Source organism: Betta splendens, chromosome 4, assembly GCF_900634795.4.
Source record: "Betta splendens chromosome 4, fBetSpl5.4, whole genome shotgun sequence".
Lineage (NCBI taxonomy): Eukaryota > Metazoa > Chordata > Actinopteri > Anabantiformes > Osphronemidae > Betta > Betta splendens.
In genome coordinates, this window is record NC_040884.2 from 4,759,467 (window position 1) to 4,780,873 (window position 21,407).

The 21,407-nt window shown below is 45.2% G+C and overlaps 1 protein-coding gene across 4 annotated transcripts in view; it reads left to right on the top strand.

Moving 5' to 3' along the window:
* Positions 1 to 21,407, top strand: part of raver2 (ribonucleoprotein, PTB-binding 2) — a 49,584-nt gene that overhangs the window by 22,702 nt on the left and 5,475 nt on the right. For 3 of the 4 annotated variants that reach the window (XM_029146130.3, XM_029146131.3, XM_055507971.1), the window contains 13 exons: positions 3,002 to 3,309; positions 3,760 to 3,924; positions 10,618 to 10,809; positions 13,611 to 13,731; positions 15,066 to 15,148; positions 15,228 to 15,326; positions 15,776 to 15,887; positions 17,332 to 17,684; positions 18,494 to 18,602; positions 18,742 to 18,923; positions 19,541 to 19,651; positions 20,047 to 20,148; positions 20,837 to 21,046. In XM_029146130.3, the coding sequence (XP_029001963.1) occupies positions 3,002 to 3,309; positions 3,760 to 3,924; positions 10,618 to 10,809; positions 13,611 to 13,731; positions 15,066 to 15,148; positions 15,228 to 15,326; positions 15,776 to 15,887; positions 17,332 to 17,684; positions 18,494 to 18,602; positions 18,742 to 18,923; positions 19,541 to 19,651; positions 20,047 to 20,148; positions 20,837 to 21,046 (2,147 nt within the window). The remainder of the gene's footprint in view (positions 1 to 3,001; positions 3,310 to 3,759; positions 3,925 to 10,617; positions 10,810 to 13,610; positions 13,732 to 15,065; positions 15,149 to 15,227; positions 15,327 to 15,775; positions 15,888 to 17,331; positions 17,685 to 18,493; positions 18,603 to 18,741; positions 18,924 to 19,540; positions 19,652 to 20,046; positions 20,149 to 20,836; positions 21,047 to 21,407) is intronic. The other variant, XM_029146133.3, reaches the window with a different exon arrangement.

Consider the following 21,407-nt stretch of genomic DNA (forward strand, 5'->3'; position numbering starts at 1 on the left):
AAAGTATTGAGCAGTATTTGACGTCAGCCCCCGCTTCCTGGCCTGCACTGTGCCATTAGAGGCGATACAAAGAGAGGGAGAGAGCTCTGACATGAAGCTCAAACCATATTCTCCCCATCGCCTCGTAACGCCTAATGTTAGGTTGCATACTTAGCGGGTTAAAACCAGATTAGGCTCCCAGCTTAGTGCAAAAGATCCATTACAGTGTGCAAGTATGTGTGTTTGAAGGAGTATTAGATGGAGTTTGAGGTAATTGATTTGGGTGGAGGCAGTATCTGAAGACAGATGGAGGCGCACGGAACTGGAGCTGGAGATACTGGGAGAGAAGGAGTAAGAGAGACCAAAGGACAGGCAGGCAAACAGCCAATAGATAAAATTAAAAACTGGAGTCAGAGGGAGGTGAGGTGGGAAGAAAAGACACAAAAAACACAATACGGAGATCAATAGAGATACGGGAGCACTGGAGGGGAGAGTGGCTGCAGGAATACAGGCTGATAGATGAAGACTCCGAGAGGTGAGGATAGATTTTCTGTGTGTGAGCCCGATGCTGACCTTGTATTAGATCTGCCTACGGTGAACTGCTCTGTGAAAACTAAAGGACGCCTGTGGAGCAGATGTCCCGATTGTTGCTCATTTCAGCACCGTTGGCGAATATTCTCCATCCGTGATTCCAACACCTACCTGATCTGCACACGAACGCGGGCGCGGATGCCTGCACATGCACAGGAGCAGTTTGTTCTCTGCCTTCAGAGGCCTCTGCGTTTGCATGTGCACATTGTTCCAGCCAGTGCGATGGAGCCTTTGAGGGTCAGCGGGGCATCCTGCCCCACAGATGTTTTAAACCACTGCTCAGCATGTGTTTTAAATGCATTCAGATACGCTAGACAACACATACATGTAGGTAAAGGTCCTGTAGGTTGCTCCTAACCAGTACGGTCCGTTGTCATGGTAACGTGCCGACAACATCCGATACAGTGAATACATCGTCTTTTTCTACTTCTGTCTCACTGTTTATCCACAGCACAGTTAAACACAAACACGTACATTAATGCAGATTGGAGTGTGGTCTGTAAATGAGCAGCTGTTCAGAGTCTTCTCTGGAAAAGCTCTAAAATACTCAATTTTACCCAATTTCAGCATATGCACAAACAAATGTACACAGCTGTTTGATGTTTCACACTGATGATGGGGCAAAATGGAGCCAGATACCGGGAGATCTCTAATTCCTCTTCCTCTCAACATTCCAGTGATGACTATAGGACGTATTTTAGGTTCACATTATTACTTTTGAGGCTGGCACATAATTTAATTTTCACTGGATTACAATAAATTCAGAATTCAGAATAATTTTTATGTTCTCAGTCCAGCATGTAGAACAGTCTAATTTTAATGCTCATTATGAAGATGAAACCTCTTTGGCTTTGACTTCCTGCACAATGCTGAATTTTAACTGTGATGGATTTGGCTTTTCCATCTTGTTATTGGTAATGGAACATAAGAGCTAAGAGTGAGACTTAGCCCTGTTTCTAGAGTTGTCAGTCCCATTTACTTCAGCTTCAACATGTAGGGCCATTAGAAGAACACACAAAAGGGGCTTCAAAAAAGAATTCACAACACACTGGCGCTGAGCAGAACTCTGACTCTGACTCTGTCTTCTTCTCAACTGATGTCTGTGTCAAAAACTAGTTCTGTTGGACTTTTGCATTCATATTAAAATAGTTCAACTAAAACCTTTAAATGTTTAACTATGGAAGCAGTTAGTAATGGATTCAATAATGTAACCTGGTAAATGTTTGCTGTAATGCCACACGTTTTGGTTGAGCCAAACTATTTAAATTGGACCCAGTCTGCTTTGAGCTGTTTACATATGAGCTAATGACCGAACAGAAGGAAATAAAACATCTGTGCTGGTCTGCATATTTTCTAAATCACAGATGTTCTGACTACACTTTCAGCCTAAGAGCTGTTGGAGTGATCACGCAGACAAAGATCGTCAGACACACAACAGATACTGATAGAAGTAAAAACACACAACTGTAGGTTTTATTCTCAAACTGACTACCCCCAGGTGCATTTTGCATAAACAAAGCAGGATTGTGATGTTGTCCTCCAGCTGTGACAGCCTCATACTGTACAGTAACTGTGTTTGGTTGTGAAAGGTACATTTTGTCTGGTGGTGATCACGTCTTAACTGTGAGCTTTGGCTCATTTAACAGCACTGTGTGCGTGCGTGCGTGCGTGCGTGCGTGTGTCCGACAGCAGATAAGTCTCACAAACCACTTAGACACACTCTGGGATTTGTTTTGTAAGTGATATTGTATTCGCTAACACTAATCCACATGTTCAAGAGCTAGATTATCTTTTCAAAAACTGAGAAAATAAAACGTGACATCAATTCAGCAGAGATAATTAGTAGTAGAAAATATCTGTAATTTGAGATAAAAAAAATATGAACCAAATTAAACCAATGCTTCTAAATGTAATGTTCCCTGTGAGTCTGAATAAATTGCTTCCACTACTGAGCTATAAATCAGCATTACTGGTTCCTGGACAGTCAGGTTGTGTTTAAATGAGATACGGTTTGTATGTATGTGTATGTCAAAGTGGATTCCCCCTACGTAGTGGCTCCCTATGGGCTTTCTAGCTAATGTGTTGTCTTTCTCTCTGTGTATCTGTGTGTCTGTCTTTATGACTGTCTGTCTGGACCCAAACTTTATTTCATCTCCCTTTTTATTGTCACTTTCCACATTGGGCCTGTCATTTATTTTCTTTGCTTTTCATGTGAGTTGTTTTTTTGCATGTTTTTTAACGGTGTGCCTTAATTCGGCATCTTCTGTGACTTGCTTTTCTGCCTGTTTTTGAATGTCTGCTTTGAATGTATGTTCCTGTGGGTCTTTCAACTGTCCCTGTCAACCTGCGTCCGTGCACCTCTCTCTTTGTGTCTGTCCTTGTGTTCGTCTGTCTTCTCTCGTCGCTGTCTCCATAATGTCCCCTCCTCCAGCCTTTGTGACTTTGCTGAACGGGGACCAGGCTCAGGATGCCATCCGCTCCCTCCACCACAGCACTGTCCGTGGACGCCTGATCAACGTCACTCTGCAGCCCACCGACTCGCTGCTCTGCCTCACCAACCTGCCCCACACCTTCACCGCCCAACAGTTCGAGGAGCTGGTGCGCTCCTACGGCAACATCGAGCGCTCCTTCCTGGTGTACAGCGAGCTGACGGGCCACTCCAAGGGATATGGCTTTGTTGAGTACATGAAGAAGGACTCTGCTTCTCGGGCCCGATCTGAGCTGCTGGGCCGACCGCTGGTGTGTTACTGCAGGTTTTCAAAATGATTATCTTATGTATTAAATGGCATTCGACTATGGGACCATCCACACAAAAACTGTCTCTAGCAGAACTTATGTTGTTCTGTAGCTTTCAGTCTTTTTAAATTTGAAGTGTTTATTCCCAAGAAAACTTGGCTGAACCTTGTAATCAGCCGCTGCTGATGAAAACAAGCGGTACACGGGAGAAAAATACCAGTTAGTATGGAATATAAATCAGCAGTGTAAACGCAAATTAAGTCTAAATGTTATTTCAGTGCACGCAAATGAGTTGACTTTGGATTATATAACAGTCTGGCCTTGCATTTTTTGCATCTTAAGGGCCTAGAAACTTTTAAACCAACACTTGAGAATCAAGTAGGCCAAAATAAAGCGGCAAGGAAAGTGTTTTAAAATGTATTTATAGTGTACACAAAATCCAACTCTTGGCAGGGTGATCGCTCGCTGATGGTGCAGTGGATGGACGTCAATCAGCTGAGCCAGGAGGAGAACCTGCACTCCAAGTGTTTGTGTGTGGACCGACTGCCGCTTGACCTTTGTGACTCAGAGGAACTGACCCAGCTCTTCTCTGAAACCTACAAACCTGTCTTCTGCCAGGTGGGTTCGTTGCTCATACAGTACGACCATGATGTACAGAAAACTGTGCAGCCAGTGGTGAAAGTCTAGCTTCACATTCAGAGCCTTGTAGTGTTGAAACTTAAATGACGATGTTAATATTAATTCAACTCCACTGGAGGATCTTTAGAATCTGCTTAAGCCATACAGTACTTTATCCACACACACCTTTATCCATCACCAGGTGAGAGGTGTTGCTTCCTAGCCTCACTAAGCAACCGTTTCCATGGTGATGTGTGGCTTCTGTGACACCAGCCCCGCCCTTCAGCTCCCTGCGTCCCACTCTGCTTTTTACATGCTCCCTTCAGCAGAGTTCCATCCCACCCTGCTCCTTCCATCCACTCCACCCCCACATGCCCATTTAGACATCACTCAGTGGTCATCTTCTGAATTTCCAGCTTTAGCTCCACCCTTCTGCCCTACTCCCACATAGAAATCAATACACCCACATCATCCTGGTCCCATGATGCATTGTGGGTGTTTAGTTCATGTTGCTTCACTGTTGAGGAGCCAGCAGGATTTGACCTATGGTGTATGACTTCACTTCAGCATGTATGTGCTGGAATATTTAAGGCACAAAGCTTATGAAATCAAACCGTGAGTAAAAATGATGCTGAATGTTCCAGGGCGACATCAACAGGGTAGTCATGTAGTGACCGTACTATTACACTAGGTTGGCCGTGTGGGACAGTGCCTTTTAATCAGAGCCCCTGCTTTAGGCTCGTCTGCCTGAGTCTTAGTTTAGTTGGCTCTCGTAGCAGGAAATGACTGGCCTTCAGGTTCAGTAGATTTGTTGCCAGCCTTTTCTCCAATCTCTGAGCCAACAGTGAGCAAAGCGCTGCAGGACACAGAGAGGGGAGCTTACACCCTCGCCACCAGCTTGGTGAGAGTGTACTTACTGTACAGTAGCTGAATGCTGACACCAGCCTGGTAGTAGTAAGGTGGAGAATGTGAAAGCGTACTCTAATAAGATGTGTGTGATGGTTCTATAGATGTATGCTTCATTCAAAGTGCAGCTACTGAGACTGTGTAGTATGATACTACTAGGGATGTGAAAAAGCATAGGCTCGGTTATTTAGCATGCACAGCTATGATGAGTGTCTGTTTCTATTTTCCACTGTGGAGACTTCACTTCTTTGTCTAGTCGTCTAAGATGTTGACTATGTAATTGCAATATCCTCGCTACACTGACATGCAGACACATGATAATCCATTAAGCCCTCATTACCGTCACCCTTCTGCCATCTATTATGGCCAAGTGTCCCAAGAACGTTATACGCTTAGTATTACTGCTCTGCAAAGTAAAAAGGCTGGTCTGGGGTCATTGTCAGCTAAAGTGCACGTTAGACTGTTTATAGACACTCTTCTAGTTTCAGTTGTCTCCTGTATTTGCCTCTTAATACCCTGTCTCACAGTATTACCTACTGTTTTGCAGTCTGTCTTACATAAACCTACTTCTTCCTCTGCACATAGGCAGAATTCAGCCCTCTTGTCACTTTTCCTATGTTCAAATTGCACTTAACCTGTGGCCGTGGCCCTGAGTGGTATAATTCTGCAACCTACGAAAGGGCCCTCTAGGCAGCACTTTAGGTTGAGTCAGCTGGGAGAGTTGGAAGGGGCAGAGGGTAAAGAATGTCAACCATATTAGAGAGAAGGACAGCAGATGGGAAGGACTAAGGAGGGAGGACAGAGCTGAGAATGCCAGACCTATTAGAGAAAGGATGCAGTGAGAGCTGACAGCGCCGGGCCTGATGGCGGGATGGAGGGAGAGGGAGCGAGTCGGCGCTGAGGTGAAATAGTGCAGAGGCGTAGAATGTCAATCACAGTAAGAAGATGGCTGGCATATTTTCAACTGTACAGTAAATGTAATAATGATGCTTGAGAACAAGTTAAAAACTCACCTTTACTCTCAAATTAGGAGACAAACACAATGTATTGTATGAGTAATATAGCGATATCTTTAAAATGGCTGAAATGTGGATTAAAGTGTTGGCAATAACGTGATGGATAAACAGAAATGGAAATAGAGCATGGATGGAGACAGACTAGTTAATGAAAGAATACCTCCTAATCTTCATAGGCCACTGGCTGTTCAATTTGGCTTAATGTTCCCTTTGTACGTGCATTTTCGAGAAGAAAAGGAAAGCGGGACGACCATTACTTCAAATGTGTTCACTTACAGGCTGCAATATTTAATTGACAGTCAAAATGCGTCACAGCGAGAACGAAGACATTAAAGTCAACTCCACCCTGAGCATGAGAATCTTAATAAAGAAACAAAATCAGGATGCGGGTGGTGGTTAATAAAAAGAACTCTGAATTCTGAAAAAAAGAAATTAGAGCAGCATGGATTTACAGCAGAGTAAGAACAAGCATCGACGGAGGGATTTCTATAAAGATGATGGGTAGGATCCCCTTCAGTTCGTACGGTAGGCACCACAGATAAAACACTCAGGACTCATCGCTGCACAACAAATTAAATGCTTCCCAAGTTCAATCTTTGAACTTGACATAATTCTGTGCATTTGGAGAAACTGACTGCCCTTCAAAGTCTTGGTCAGTAAAGGAGGTCTTCCCTGATTTATTCAGCTGGTTCAGCTGCTGGTGCATACATGAGAGGACATGTAGGACAACCCTGTCTACACACACACACACACACACACACACACACACACACACACACACACACACACACACACACACACACACTCTGATCAACTCTGCAGCTCTTCATACAGATCCCAGTTTAACTTGTCATTGTGATAGGTCGTGAACCATTCACAGACAGCTGTGACAGGGCTGTCGTGACCTCATCACTTGGTTCAGACAACTGATGTGACCGTTTAAACTGACTCCATCTCATACACACACACACACACACACACACACACTGACAGGGATGTTCCACCGAGTCTTCGCAGTGTCTCAGTCAGCATCTCTTGAACGGGGACCTCCTCTTGAAGCGCTGTCACACACTGGTAGCTACATGTAGCTTAGCATTTCCTCAATCACACTCACTTATAAATTGTTTAGGAAAGCGGTGCATAGAACATCTTCTAGTACAAATGTGGTCCTACTTATAATAAGGTAATAAGTAGAAACAGGGTAATGAGGTATTTGTGTAATAAAACGCCACAAACCCTTGGTTGACATATAAAATGACCAGTATGTGGTGGGACACAAACACAGAGAACAGAATGACAGCTGGCGTGTACGAGGCTCGCTCACAGCTCTCACTTGCATATTTTAAATGTGCATAATAGTTTGTGCAGACCTGGGTAATGATTGAATATTTAATATTGCGTGAGTGCGGAGGAGCTCACTTCATTCCTGCATACACAAGCGCACATACATAAATTTAATGATAGCTTGAATTCCATTTTCATACAATCTGATTTCGTACGTTGTATGTTTCATAGTTTATTCACTTTTCCCCCCTGCTCACAAACATTAATGATTAGAAAGTATTTGTTTTCCCCCGTCGCTTCTGGATCGCGTCCTGCGTCAGCCTCCCTCACTCTCCACTCGTCAGTCACTTAATCAATCGCTGATGGGGTTTTTTCTACCCCCTCCTCTTTTCTCTTGTTTCCTTTCATCCTCCACTCCCACTCTCTCCACCCCTTCCCATCCATCCATCCATCCATCCATCCATCCATCCATCCATCCATCCATCCATCCATCCATCCATCCATCCATCCATCCATCCATCCATCCATCCATCCATCCATCCATCCATCCATCCATCCATCCATCCACCTCTCAACTGACAAAGTGGTTCTGGTCATTTCCATACTGTTTGCTTAATGTATGCTGATGATAATAGCCTATCGACCTACTCCCCCACACACATTCATTTTCCTCCCTCCTTTCTTCCATCCATCCCTTTCTGCCACCGGAGGGAACGGCAGACGAATGAGCGGAGAGGTGGAGGGAGGGAGTCGCTGGAGAGCCACTTGATTGAGAGCTGTGGTTACAGGCGTTGGCGCTCAGACTGAGAAAGTACAAATACATTTGTTTCCCACTGATTCGTAATCTGCCCACTTCTTCAGCAAATGTATTTGATGCGAATGTGTTGCTCATACACGCCATTACCGGTAAATGTGAAGGTTTAAAAGCATTCACAAATCTTTTCAAATACTTTAGTATTGTGTATTTATTTACTACATTGGCACACAAGGTTTTTAAAACTGTATATTATTATAAAACAAAAAAAATAAGCAAATGATATTAAGAATCAGTAACCTTCGATTTTTGGTGTTTATTTTTTGCTATGAATTTTGAACTCATCTATTTGACAAACTGAAATAAGTCTCACATCAGCTGTTGACGTCCAGAATCATCCAAGCAGCTGCTGCGTGCTGCTGTAGCCTGTTTACTTCTCCCTCCTCCACCCTCTGCTCTCTTTGCTCTGCCGACTCATTATAAACCATGAGTGTCATGACATCTCATGTCCTATGTGTTGTGGGTATTCATATCCACCAGATCTCAAAACTTAGGCAGAAGCCATGCTGCATGTGTTTCTGTCTGTGTTGGACTGAGTGGAACCGTTAATTCCCCACCTGTTAACTCCACGATGCTCTGGTAGCACTCGGTGTAAATTAGAATCAGACTCATGTGCTCATGGTTATGAGTGACAGTGTGCTTTGCAGGGTCCAAGGCAAAATGAGGCTATGCAGCATTTTATGGAAATTTTAGGAAAAGGACACTTTTCAGACTTTGTGTCTCATCTGTCTCCTTTTCCTTCTTTTTCCTCCGACTCGAATCTCGAAGAAAATACTTTTCTACTGGCCATTTGTCCATTTTGACTCATGAACCCTTTAAATGTCTGTCCCAGTGACGTGTAGTTATTAGTGTCAGTCTGAGCATCAGAAAAAGTCCAGCTTTGGTGCCACATCTGCACCTAAATTTCTTACATACGTTTTACAAAATACAAGTATAGGCTGTATATTTTTGGATACTTGGGTAAAATTCATGTCCAGCGTCTTTGAATTGATATTCTCTTACGATTCTCCAATTGTGGTTATGCAAATATACACAGTTCCCATTTAAAGCTTTTCACACATCATTTTCCTTACACACTTACAACATGTCTGGATTTGATCACTTTTATTAGCAGACGAATGTTAAAGCAATCATTGGTTTGTGCACAGTAGAGGCAACCAGCAAAGTGAAGGAACACAACAACAACCACTGGAAGAGTTTGGTCACGCAGGTAACACACTGGGAGACTGCAGCCCTCATCCATAGCTAAGCATTTGAAGTCAGTTCAGCCACTTTTAATAAGTTCAGCTATGTATTGCAGCCATGAGCTCTTTGCCATTGTTATGGTCTAGTATCGTTCATTAGCTTTAATCTCTCAGCCCGCCTGCATTATTCAGTTGTGTGCCCCACTTTGGAAACGACTGAAGCTTTTTTTTTTAAATAATGTTGCTCAGCAGTCCTCTCAGGCCAGGAGAGATCAATGTATTGAGTAACCATCAGGAGTTAACGCTGTTCAATAGACTCGCTGTGTTTGGTACAGGGCCAGATGCTTCACGAGACGTGGCTGGTGTGTTTCTAGCAGATTACTCATGTCAGATCAGTTCTAATTTAATTGCTTGTGCACAGAGACGTGTATGTCCTTATGTCCTTAGGCCAAAGGATTCGTACTGTATCACGTCATTTGCCTTTCACCCTTTTATTTCACTAACATTGGTCTGTTGTCAGCTTTGGACTTGATCCTGGTGTTTTTGGCGGTGGAATCGAAAAATATGAAATGCCAGTCAGTTTTATGGATAAATGCTTTTGCCATTCTTAGATGGTGCCGTGAACTAGAAAAGATCCTGTGTGCAAAGCTTTTTTTTCCTCATCCTTAATTTATTAGAGTTAAATTAAATGAAAGTAGTGTTTCAGGCATTTTACCCTCTCTAGTGAGGGGAAAGACGCCTTCTAATAAGCAGCCAGCTTAAATTAGATAGTTCAAATTATCACTGAGTACATTTCCTTTTGCATATTCGAGGGAGATCCACTCTAAAACACTTTCACTCAATTAAAACAGCTGTTTGCGATAATGCTGCTGCGGGTGTAGTGAAGTCTGAAAGGAGAAAAAGCACAGTTAGTTTAAAGGTCACGTTAGGCTGAAGTAAAGTCCTGTGTAACAATTGTCAATGTTTTAGAAAAATCTGTTCATAAAAATGTATGAACCCTTTCTGCTCTATGTCTGGTAACAACAGATGACACTGTGGCTTTGTATCTGTCCCTTTTTGGTGGTGGTGCTTCATTTCGCTCCCTTGCGTGTGGATGAACAGCTGAGCCACCTCAGATCATCCATTCATCCGTTACCCGCCTGTGCTTCTCCAAGTCATTGTTATGGGGTGGGGATAATGGACTGGTTAGGTAAAAGGCCACACGGTGACACACATCAGACTGCAGATCTAACAGAGGCAAATGAAATGAAGGTATGTAGGAGGAGAGGTTTAATGAAAAGACTTGGAGGCATGGTAAGCAAGGTTGTAGTGAATAGAAACAAAATGAGGACAATGCATCGACAGGTAATGGTTGCTCAGTATCTGACATTTCACTGATTTGCTGCTCTAGCCTTTTTGCTGCTTTTTGTAGTTGTTTTTATGCTACAATTGTTCCCTAAATACAAAAACTACAGCTAATTGTGTTAATTAGTGTTGTTTGTCCTTCTAGCTTGCGCAGGACGAGGGCAGCCCCGTGCGGGGCTTCGGCGTGGTGGAGTACGACAGCGCGGAGCAGGCCGAGGCTGTGCTGATAGAAATGGACCGGACGCTGGTGGGAGGACACGAGGTCCGTCTGTCCCTCTGCACCCCGGGCACCTCAGGGAGGAGCACTCTGGCCGCACTCATCGCCGCGCAGGGTATGGTGAGTACGATGCGTTCAGGAGCGGCGCCACGCAGGATTTTACAGGCACACAGTTAATTCCAGCTGTGGCTCAGGCCGGATCAGAAGCCACACGCTGTGTCATCAACGCGCTGGACTTCCCGTGCCGTGTGGACGCACGCTCACAGCCACATCTGCTGCACATCTAATTGTGAAGTCAGCTCTGGCTGGTTATTGTCCATCCAGCGATGAGCCACACTGAGGTTTGACACGGTGCACGTGCATGAACACCCTCTGGGTGAAAGAGTCTTTGTAGCTGCGGTGTCCCTCCTACACAGCGCCGTGGAAGCAGAGAGGCACTGACATGATAATTACAGTTCTATGGACTGATTGGGCTCCTCCACTGTCTCCTGCTGCCTGAAATAAACCCAACTTACAGCCAGAATCGCAGTATGACACTCATGCATACTGTAGGTGCGCTCATACAGACATTCAAATAGATGCACACCAGCCGACTTTGCAGTATCTAAATAATAATTTATTCATACGGACACAGATTTATTTGGTTTATTTATAAGTGCAGTGTCTGCATTTATTTTCCTTTAGGTGCCTGTAGGAACTAAAATGCTTTTGTCATCAATATTTAAATATAAATCTTCAGTGTTTCAATATTGTGACCTGTGACCAGATTTGTGAGTAATTTTCAAATATAACTAAATAATGGTGAAAAATGAAGCTTGTAGAGGGCGAAAGAGTAAAACACTTGAATTGAATAGTAAAGGAAACATTCTCTGACTTTTCATTAACAGCTGCTGCAGGGAAGGAATTATCAGGTGCACTTGCAGTGATTGTAGCCTTGAGATTGACGGGTTGAAAATTACAGGCTGGGAAACAGGCCAGTCATGGTCAGTCAGAATTACAACATAGCCGATTATAAGACAAGAGCAAATGTGTTTCTGCATGAATTAGCTGATGGGGATGACGGACTGAGTAAAAAAAGCCAGGTAGAGAAGCAGAAGGTGTTTAGTGGATGTGAGCAGCTCGTGAAATCAGCATCAGATCTTCACCAGGAGATCGGGATCTGGCTCCAGCCCTGCTCTGAGGCCGTTCTCTCATCCCTCCACCTCGTGGATGCGAGTGTGAGCGCTGAGGACCAGATGGCCGCCTCCTCCTTTCTTCTCCCCCGTCTTTCTCCTTACGCCGTGCTTCTCGCCTTGCCTTCCTCGCAGCCTCCTTACCTCCTCGGTGTGTGTGAGTGAGTGTGTGAGTGTTTTAGCGTGTGGGTGTATGGCTGGATCTTGTGCCAGTAGCCATATAGACGGATGCAAGCTGACATTTCCTGCAGCCAAGAGAAAAGGAATGAGGGCTCTCCTCCTCCTGCTGTCCTCTTCCTCCTCCTCCTCCTCCTCCTCCTCGCTTTCTTCCCATGAAAGACGTGTCAGCTGCAACTGGCCTTGTTCAACACCTGGACACACACAAAAAAACACCAGTTTCTCCTGCTGTAAGGCACAGGTAGACATACTGTATATGTGCACCAGACTCTCCTTCTCCTTTCTTGCTGACAGGCTGGAGTCAAACCCACTCTTTCTCCATCAGTAATGTTCTCTCTTAAGGAAGTGACAGGGAGGAAACAAGGGTGAGTTGAGCTGAAGTCTTTGCCTCCGGGGGTGGTGGTGGTGGGGGGGGGGGGGGGGGGGGTGATGGGGGGGACGTATCACGCTCCTGCTAACGTTGTTTTAAATAGCCTCGTCTTTGGGACACCCAGTGAACACTGCACTGTCGATGCTGAGGAGGATCCACCGGAGCAAAGGCTACACTATTTGATTTGACGCGGCCTAATTAAATAAGGTTTTCATTTGGGCCTTTTAAATTGAATTTCCGCAATGCAAAGAGTGATCGAATTCTTATTTGGGAATCTGCTTTTGTCTCTTTGCTTTTCTATTAAATGCAAGGCGGCGCAGATCTCTTTAGTTCCAGGACATTCCTCTCGTGTCAAATGAAATTCAGGCTTCAGTGGTTGAAAGTGAAAACAAGGAACGTGTGTGTGCTCATTAAGACACAAACAACATCTTATACACATTAAATACAAACCAGTCACAGACCAGTGCTGACTAGACAGGTGCGCTGGACTCAGGTTTGCTGCAGCGAGCCTTTAACTACATGTACAGGACAGTAGTTGTTGCAGATACGTCCTTCTTCCTCATAGAAGCAGACCACAGTCTAACTGCACTCAGCTCAATACCAGCTGTGATCATTACGGTTTTCTTTCCTGTCTGCTGCAAAGAAACACTAAAACTCTAAATGTCACACGAGTAAACTTGCCAAGCTGTGTAAAAAACAGCAATTTTTTAATGTCACGGTTTATCTGCTGCTGTGTGTGACTAAGAAAGGAGTGGTAGAAGCTGCATTTATAACGCGCTGCTTCTCCACCAGCAGGATTGTGCAGATGCTTCCAGATCATGGCTCAAGGTGTGTAAAGCTGGTGGTAATGTCTGATTGGTGGCTCAAGTTTCTCGCCTCATCCGCTTTGTTCTTTATATCCCTGCAGCCTTTTGGTGGTTCTCGCACCGCTTTGTCCCTTTCTCTTCCTTTATTGTTGTTCATTTGTCTCCCAGCCCGGCTCCCCTCTGCTGACACTGCAGTCATATTCTGATGATGTAAACGAGTGTAATGATTACCACAGCCATCAGGGGCTCCTAATGACGAGATCAAAACGCCAACTGTACACACACACACACACACACACACACACACACACACACACACACACACACACACACACACACACACACAGGCTCAGTAGTTCTTCCTTAAACCCGCGTGTGTGTATTTCTCTCCTCCAGATTCTGAGTAATAGAAAAGGTCTGCTACCAGAACCAAACCTGGCCCAGTTGCTGACCAGTATGACGAACCCCGCTGCCCTGCAGATCCTCATGAGACCGTACCACACTGGGAAAAGAGGAGGTATGACTGGATGGAGGCTGGACAGATGTTGCTGTATGCTGTGCAGACTAGTTTGTAATCAAGGAGCTTTGTGACTTAAAGTGAGACGTTAATTGCAGCTGAAACTAAAATAACATTTAGTTAACAGGTTATATCATTCATTACCCTTTATGCAACTTTCAGATGAGAAATATTACTCTAAGTCTCTGGCCCAGGGACCAGTATCGGTGACCTGTGTCCTATTGAGCTACCTTTAATCCACAAAGTCCTTAGATTGATTTATTACTATGGATCACTGGCGTAAGTACTAAATATATTCAGCTGCCCTGTCATATCAAAATCAATGCTCATATGGATTAACAGCTCTACATGGCAATTTGAATGTGGTGAAGCAAACATGCGTCCAGCTGAACAATATTAGGAAAAGTATTTTTCACACCTATCAGTGTCCTGAACTGCTCATTTGAGCCTTTGAGTCCTTTCACTCTCGATAATCAGAGTTCCAAAGTACGAGTCTGTCCCGCTCTTAGACCCCGTAACATGCGATAATCACTTCGTTGGCGACTTCATTATTTGATGAATGGCTAATCAGGTATTAAAATGAAATCGTGCGACATTAGAGGAACAAATGAGAGCAGGAAGGAGAGAAGACGTGAGGCGGGGGAGCTCTCAAAGAAGAGTTCGCACAATTAAAATCTAAAATTAGCACCTTGATTAAATGTTAAATTTCTTCACCTGTTCTGGAGGAAACTACCGTTAACAATCGACTCTTCCATCCAACGAGGCAAAAGAACACAACAAACGGTGGAACTGGTGTGTTTACAGTAGACGCCGGCCACTGAATGACCGATCAACACATTTACTGAATCAAAAGGCGAAATGGTGGTAAGGATGTCACAGAAGTGTGCCGGTAGAGGTTGCTATAGCAACACATCATCCAAATGAGCCATGGTTTGAGAATGAGCAGCGTGTCTTCACTCAGTCGATGTACAGTAGCTCTTCAGCTTAGGCAGGCGCCACCTTGCCTGCCTTTGGTTTGCTGGAGCTCCTTCTCAGCAGCATTTAAAGAAAAACTTTACCTCTGAAAAAGTTTGATATGTAAGTAAACACGTTGCTGTTTACTTACATAATAAACCCACATTGCTTTGTTTTAGCTTGTTAACTGAAAGCCCGCGTGACAACCTGAAATGTGCTGTAAATGACTGATGGATTGCTTGTCTGGCGTCTAACTCCTTTTGTGGATGCCTTTTGAGGTGATGATTGATTAATGCATTAGTGAAAACCAAATATAAAACAGAAACTCACAAGCGCGGGCACTGATTGATGTTCTCATTTGTCGGCTCTCTGTGTTTTAGGGAAGTACGGCTGTCACGCCAGTCTGCCGTTCCTCAGACCTCCTCTCACCTCAGCGCTGCTCACTTTAGGGAAAGCACACCAGGTCCCACTAACGTCTATTCCCATTTCTTTCGTGGGTCGATGTGTTTGTCCAGTGACAGTAAGGTCTGGTTCCGTTGCAGAACGCGATGCTGGGTAACGGCCTCGTTCTCCAGAACCTCCTGCATATGCAGCTCGCACAGCAGCAGCTTCTTCACATCAAAGACAAGCGCCTCAGTAGTGTAAGTGTCCCCTGTTTGTTTGCCTGTGTGACACTGTGTCAGCTCATTTGCATACAGACCGCTGAGGGTTGAACTTGGTTGTGGCCATGTGTTTCTGTTTAATGCGCATTAAACTTGCAAAGATCAAAACCTTAATTGCTTCCTTTCCGCTGGAGGTGCTGACATTTTCTTATATATTTTCATTTGCATATTTTCTTTTACAGTGTCTCTAGTGTTTTCTTTAATTGCTGAAGTGAAAGTTAAAAGTCACATTAGTTGATGGCTGGTGAAGTTTTTTTCATAAACTGGATAAAACTGTCATCTTAAAATACTGAGAACAGTTTTTATAATCATTTCAACTGGCTTTCCAAATACAGCAAGAATTATACTTGCGTTCTTTAGTATATATTGTGTCGTACACCATGTTCTTCCCTATGTTTCATCCTCCTCTTGTTCTTTCTCTCCTTCAGGTCTCCAGTCTGCTCGGGGATCCATCCAGGCTGCTGATGCAGAAAGCTTTGTCCCTGCGGCCTCCAGGCCTTGTGCAGCTGGGGAAAGGCCTCCTGGGGGACTCCCCTACAGGTGAGAGGGGCCGAGTCCCAGCGGTGTGCTCCTGTCAAATTACTTGGCATAATTATTGCATATGAATTAGGCAATAATGGCACAAATGGACTTGCCTAGTTAATCTCCATAGGCCAGAAGCCAATGTGGAAGAAAACTCTGGTTTGTGATCAGTTAATAATGTAATAGTCGATTTGACAGTGAGTCTTTTCTCCTGTGATATTTAAGACTTTATTGATTATTGCTGTGAAATGAACCTTTATGTAGGTTTTCCCCAGAGTTCAGTGAGGCCTACTGTACACTGTTTGACCAAACATGGTTAAAATAACCAAAAACCAGGAAAAATAAACTGGTCAGATTTACTTTTAATCCCAGTAGACCTCATTAGGCTGTTGATATAAACACATACACATACACTACAGGTGTGTATTTATATACTGTATCAGCCACAGAACGTTATAAATGTGTATTCTCCATTTGTCATAAAAGCCAACAATGAGCTATTTCCTTGCTGCGTGTTGCAGCTGGGACCTGTTTTGTTGTCGTAAAGGATGTAAACACAGAGGAAGGGGGCGACATACACCCACAGAAATATGGAAATAACGCTCATAATGTGAGTGTCAGGTGTCAGGGTTGCTCTGCAGCTTCCTACGTGCCTCACAGTACAACTGTACAACACGCGCAGGAAACCGCTGCGCATTTACAATTCAAATCTCCAGCTGAGAAAAGCTGGGCTTTCAGTGAAAATTATTTATCACAGACGTGCGTGCGCGAACAGTGTGTGTGTGTGTGTGTGTGTGTGTGTGTGTGTGTGTGTGTGTGTGTGTGTGTGTGTGTGTGTGTGTGTGTGTGTGTGTGTGTGTGTGTGTGTGTGTGTGTGTGTGTGTGTGTGTGTGTGTGTGATGGGAGGCTTCTAGCTTAAGGCCCTTTATAACTGATTCCTTTATTGTGCTGTTGAGGCCATTTGTCACTGCAATATTGGATTCATAATAAGTGTGATCGCGTCTGTGTGTGTATGAGCATCTTTAAGTTGTGTGCTCCGTGCCCATTTGTGTCTCGCCCTTGTGCATACGTGGCGTGTACTTATTTGTGTTTATTAAACCCTGGAGTCAGTGAAATATTGGGAGTGTGGAGCAGAGTGCTGAGCTCTAAATAAACACGATAAGTGATGATGTATGAGCAAATATTACATCTGGCTCTACAGAGACTGCCGGGCTGAGCTCTTAGAGTCCAGCCGTCTGAGTGATTCTAGGTCTGTCCAGACGAGGCCGAGACGCCGATGGTCATCTGTAAAAGCCATTTTGTGTTTATTTGGCATCTCTCATGGCCTACGTTTCATTTCTTTTACTTTATTTTGTCTGTTTTTTTTTCTTCTTTCTGTTCCTCATCCTTTCCTGTGATCCCGTGCCCTTTCTCTCTCTCTCTCTCTCTCTCTCTCTCTCTCTCTCTCTCTCTCCTCCTACAGAGATGGTCCAGGAGTCAGTGCCAGTGTCTACCCACAATGCCACAGTAGTGGTTTCAGCAGCAGGTGTGATGCCGTACCTCCAGAGTCGTACTGGGGCCGTGGAGCCAAGCAGCACCCTGTCGATCCCCACCACCCCCTCAGCTTCCTCCTCCACTCCGTCTTCTTCCTCCACCTCATGCGACAGGCAGCCGGCTCCTCCGGGGACCATGGTGAGCTCCCAGCTGGCAGGACAGAGCTACTCCTTGGGTATAAGTAACCCAGGCCATGGCCTACCCCCCCCTAAACCCCCCGGGGGAGGTTATACATCATCAGGCCAGCACAACAGCACAAACGGCTGCCCTCTGACCAACATGGTGAGCAGTAAACAGTCCCCTCACTGCATGGTTATTATTCTTATTGCGCCTGTCAGCTTCTGGCTGCATTTATCTGTCTGAATCCATAATGCTCTCTGGGGGGAATGGGGACAGTGCTTGTGTTTTTACAGATATCATCACTTAATAGAAAAAAACATAATGGGATTTAACAAAGACAAGAAGCAGTGATAAATGGTTTGTTACTGTAGTGGCTGAACCATAGTCTTCCACTGTGCTGCCATTTTAGTTTCTGTCCCTAGTGGCCAGGTGTTTATTCCTGGTTTAAGTCTGTCGGGGCTTCCTCTCGTTCAGAACACACAAACACATTGAAAGAGCATTTGCATAAACAGCCCCTCAAGGACTCTCCTTTGGGAAATCCCCATAATGCACCTCTGTCTCAACACTATTACTGAAGCAGAGTGTGCCTGTCCAGCTTTCTCTCTTCTCCTTTGTCCTGTTCACCAAAAATAATTTGTGTACACAGTGAAGGCTTGTCCTAAAAACGAAGCAATTCTACGCGCACGTCATCTATAATGGTTCAGTGTACAGAGATAATCACAGCACTCTTAAGATCTTGTGGGAACAGCTTTCTGTCCCACTGGTCTCTTCTCTAAAGTCTTTCTAATGGAGTGAAAGTGTAATTAGCAGAACAGTCCTTCCAGACTTTAAAGGTCTTTAGCAGTTAATCAAAATTGCTTATTATATTTATATTAACATTCCCAATACACTTTTAAAAAGCTAAATGTTTGCCCTTTTTAACCATTAGTCGTTTCAAGTGGCTTGAAGAATCCCCCCCCCCTTCCTTTCAGGTCAGCAGTGGTCAGAGTTCACTGCTGGGTGATCCTCCTAAAGAAGTCAGGTTGCCCTCTAACCCGTATTTGAACCTGGCCAGTGTGATGCCCGGCGTCATCCTCCAAGGTAAACGTCTATAATAAGCATTTAGACATAGGGTGGAAAGCTTTATCAAAAGGAGAAATACTGAAGGAGGCCAAGTAGGCTTCAGGAGTAGTTTGATCAGCTTGTTTGCTTACACAGATGTAACTTTGTGCTTCCTCAGGGTCAGTGGGGACCAAAGCCCACGGCGGACAGTCAGGATCTGGAGTTTACGGCGCCTCCGTGGCTCCAGTCGTCTCCCAGGCCTCCAGCTCCTTCTCACACAGTGCTGCAACTTCCACGAGCGCTGCGTACGCCACTGACACCTCCACTGACTACAGCCAGTACAACCAGGCCTACACACAGGTACTGAACAAGAGACAAGCCGACGCAGTGACAGATGTGAAGGTTGGGTTTAAACGCAGGGAGAACGGCGCGGCGGCTGAACCCATAGATGCATGACGAGTGCAGCAGTGACAGGGGGAGCAGGAACTAGTGGAGGCAGAGAGGTGCAAGAGATGACAATGGGTATGGATATTTGGACAGACCGAACGAAAGAGGATTTGGCAGAGAGCACTGTGTGTCTCCATCTGTCCCTATCACTCTCTCTCTCTCTCGCTTTCTCTCTCTCACACACTCCACTCAGAACAAGTCCTGAAGCCTTTCCCCACTGGCTGTTTGTCTTTCTTTCTCTTTCCTCCTGTTGTTCTGCCTCCTCTTGCAGCAAGTGGAGCGTCTGGTATTTGCAGCGCAATCCAAACCCAATTTTAAATGTTAATTACAATCTACTCATCCAAACAAATGAGTCATGATTAGATAACCAATAAAACGCTCGGTTTAATTTGTCTGTGAAAGGCGACGCGAGGGATGAACGAGAACGAGCCGACAGCGGGAGAGGCCGTTAATGTAATGGAGGAGGACAGGAAAGTCGCTGTCTGTGCTCCGGCCACACTCCAGCTCATGTTTGTCTGTGTGCGCTTTAGGAAGCCATGCAGCAGTGGTACCAGCACTACCAGGCAGCACAGACCCACTCCTACAGCACCGCTGCTCCACAGGAGGGAACGGCCTCGGACTACAGCAAGGAGCACGCACAGGTGACACACACACAAACACACACACACACACACACACACACACACACACACACATCCACACACACACACACACACACACACACACACACACACACACACACACACACACACACACACGGCCTCGGACTACAGCAAGGAGCACGCACAGGTGACTCACACACACACACGCGCGCGCACACACACACACAAACACAAACACACACACCCACACCTCTTCTACAGCAAGGAGCACGCACAGGTGACACACACACACGCACACACATGCACGGCCTCGGACTACAGCAAGGAGCACGCACAGGTGACTCTCACACACACACACACACACACACACACACAGTCCCAGACCTTTCCTTCCCCCTTACATAGATCCTGACGAGGGTCCTCCTCTCTTCCAGGCTCCCCCCGTGTCCTCCTATGGGGATTACAGCTCCTACATGCAGGCCATGACCCAGTACTACTCCCAGCCTGCAGCCACCAACCCGGCCTACGGCAACAAGGTGCGTGCACGCAGAGCACATCCAACGCAGTTTGGGGTTTTGTTTGCTTTGAGGCGAGTCTGTTCAGGGTTCTGAATGTTCAGTGTTAAACCATCGTCAGCCTTCTTAATTTGCTGAAGGTCATATTGCAGTGACCATTTTGATTCTTTACTTAGTGATTAGAGCGGCACAAAAACAAATTCTCTCTACTTCTAAATGTCTTATTCTTTCAGGGGTGTTTTATTTAGTGAGTTAGTTGCAGGAAGAGACTCGATCGCAGCAAATGGAAGAAATGTTTTTATACTATGATCTAGTGTAAATATATAAAACCAGGAAGTACATTTTGTACATACAAAATAAAGTAAATAAAACGAGAGGTTTTTAAAAAATCTCTCATTTAACTGATTTTATTTTACTTAACAATTTATTTTAGTTAAGGTTGAAAATCTTGGATGGTGTGAAATCTTGGTGAATACGTAATTCAACTCTCACCTAAAACCAAAGCTCTGTAGAATCTGCGAGTGTAAATGATGGGGCAGTCGTGCTGCTGTTTCCACGCAGGACGCTGATCCGTGATAGACGCCGATCACAGCCTGTCTGCGACGGCTTCCTGACCCGGTGTGTGTGTGTGTGTGTGTGTGTGTGTGTGTGTGTGTGTGTGTGTGTGTGTGTGTGTGTGTGTGTGCGTGTGTGTGTGTGTCTCTGGCAGGAGGAGGTGTGTAAACCCCTGGGCGTGTCCCTCCACGCCGTCAGCAGCGGCGCGGCTCCGCCCCCTGCTGTGCTGCCGGCCGCCGCCGTGCTGCCGGCCTACGGCGCCCTGCCGCTGGTGCCCGGCTTCCTCGGGGCGCCGCACCCGGCCGCGGCCACGCCCAGCCCCGTGGCCCACGCCGCCGCCCCCGACTGGAACGCCTACTACTACGTGAGTACACGACGACGGGGCCGCGCTGAGCATCATACGGTCACATGTCACGAGCCGCTAAACAAGTAGCAAGACTTCACGAGTTCTTCCAAAATGGACACTTTTAAACTATTTTAATTATGTACTCAATCTGTTTTTTTTTTCTATTTTAAAGGTTGTTCCTAATGATGACCAATTCATAATTATCAGTGAAGCTCTGACCGGGGACCTTTAGATCTTAACTTTAGTTGGAGCTTTTCCAAAACTTTTAAAACAGGAAGGGTTGGACATCTTCTTGTCCACTGTCTGTTCACTTGCAGGATAAATACACAGCTGGATCTACTTCCATCGGTCCTTTCACGCGTTTTCCTTCTCTCTCCAG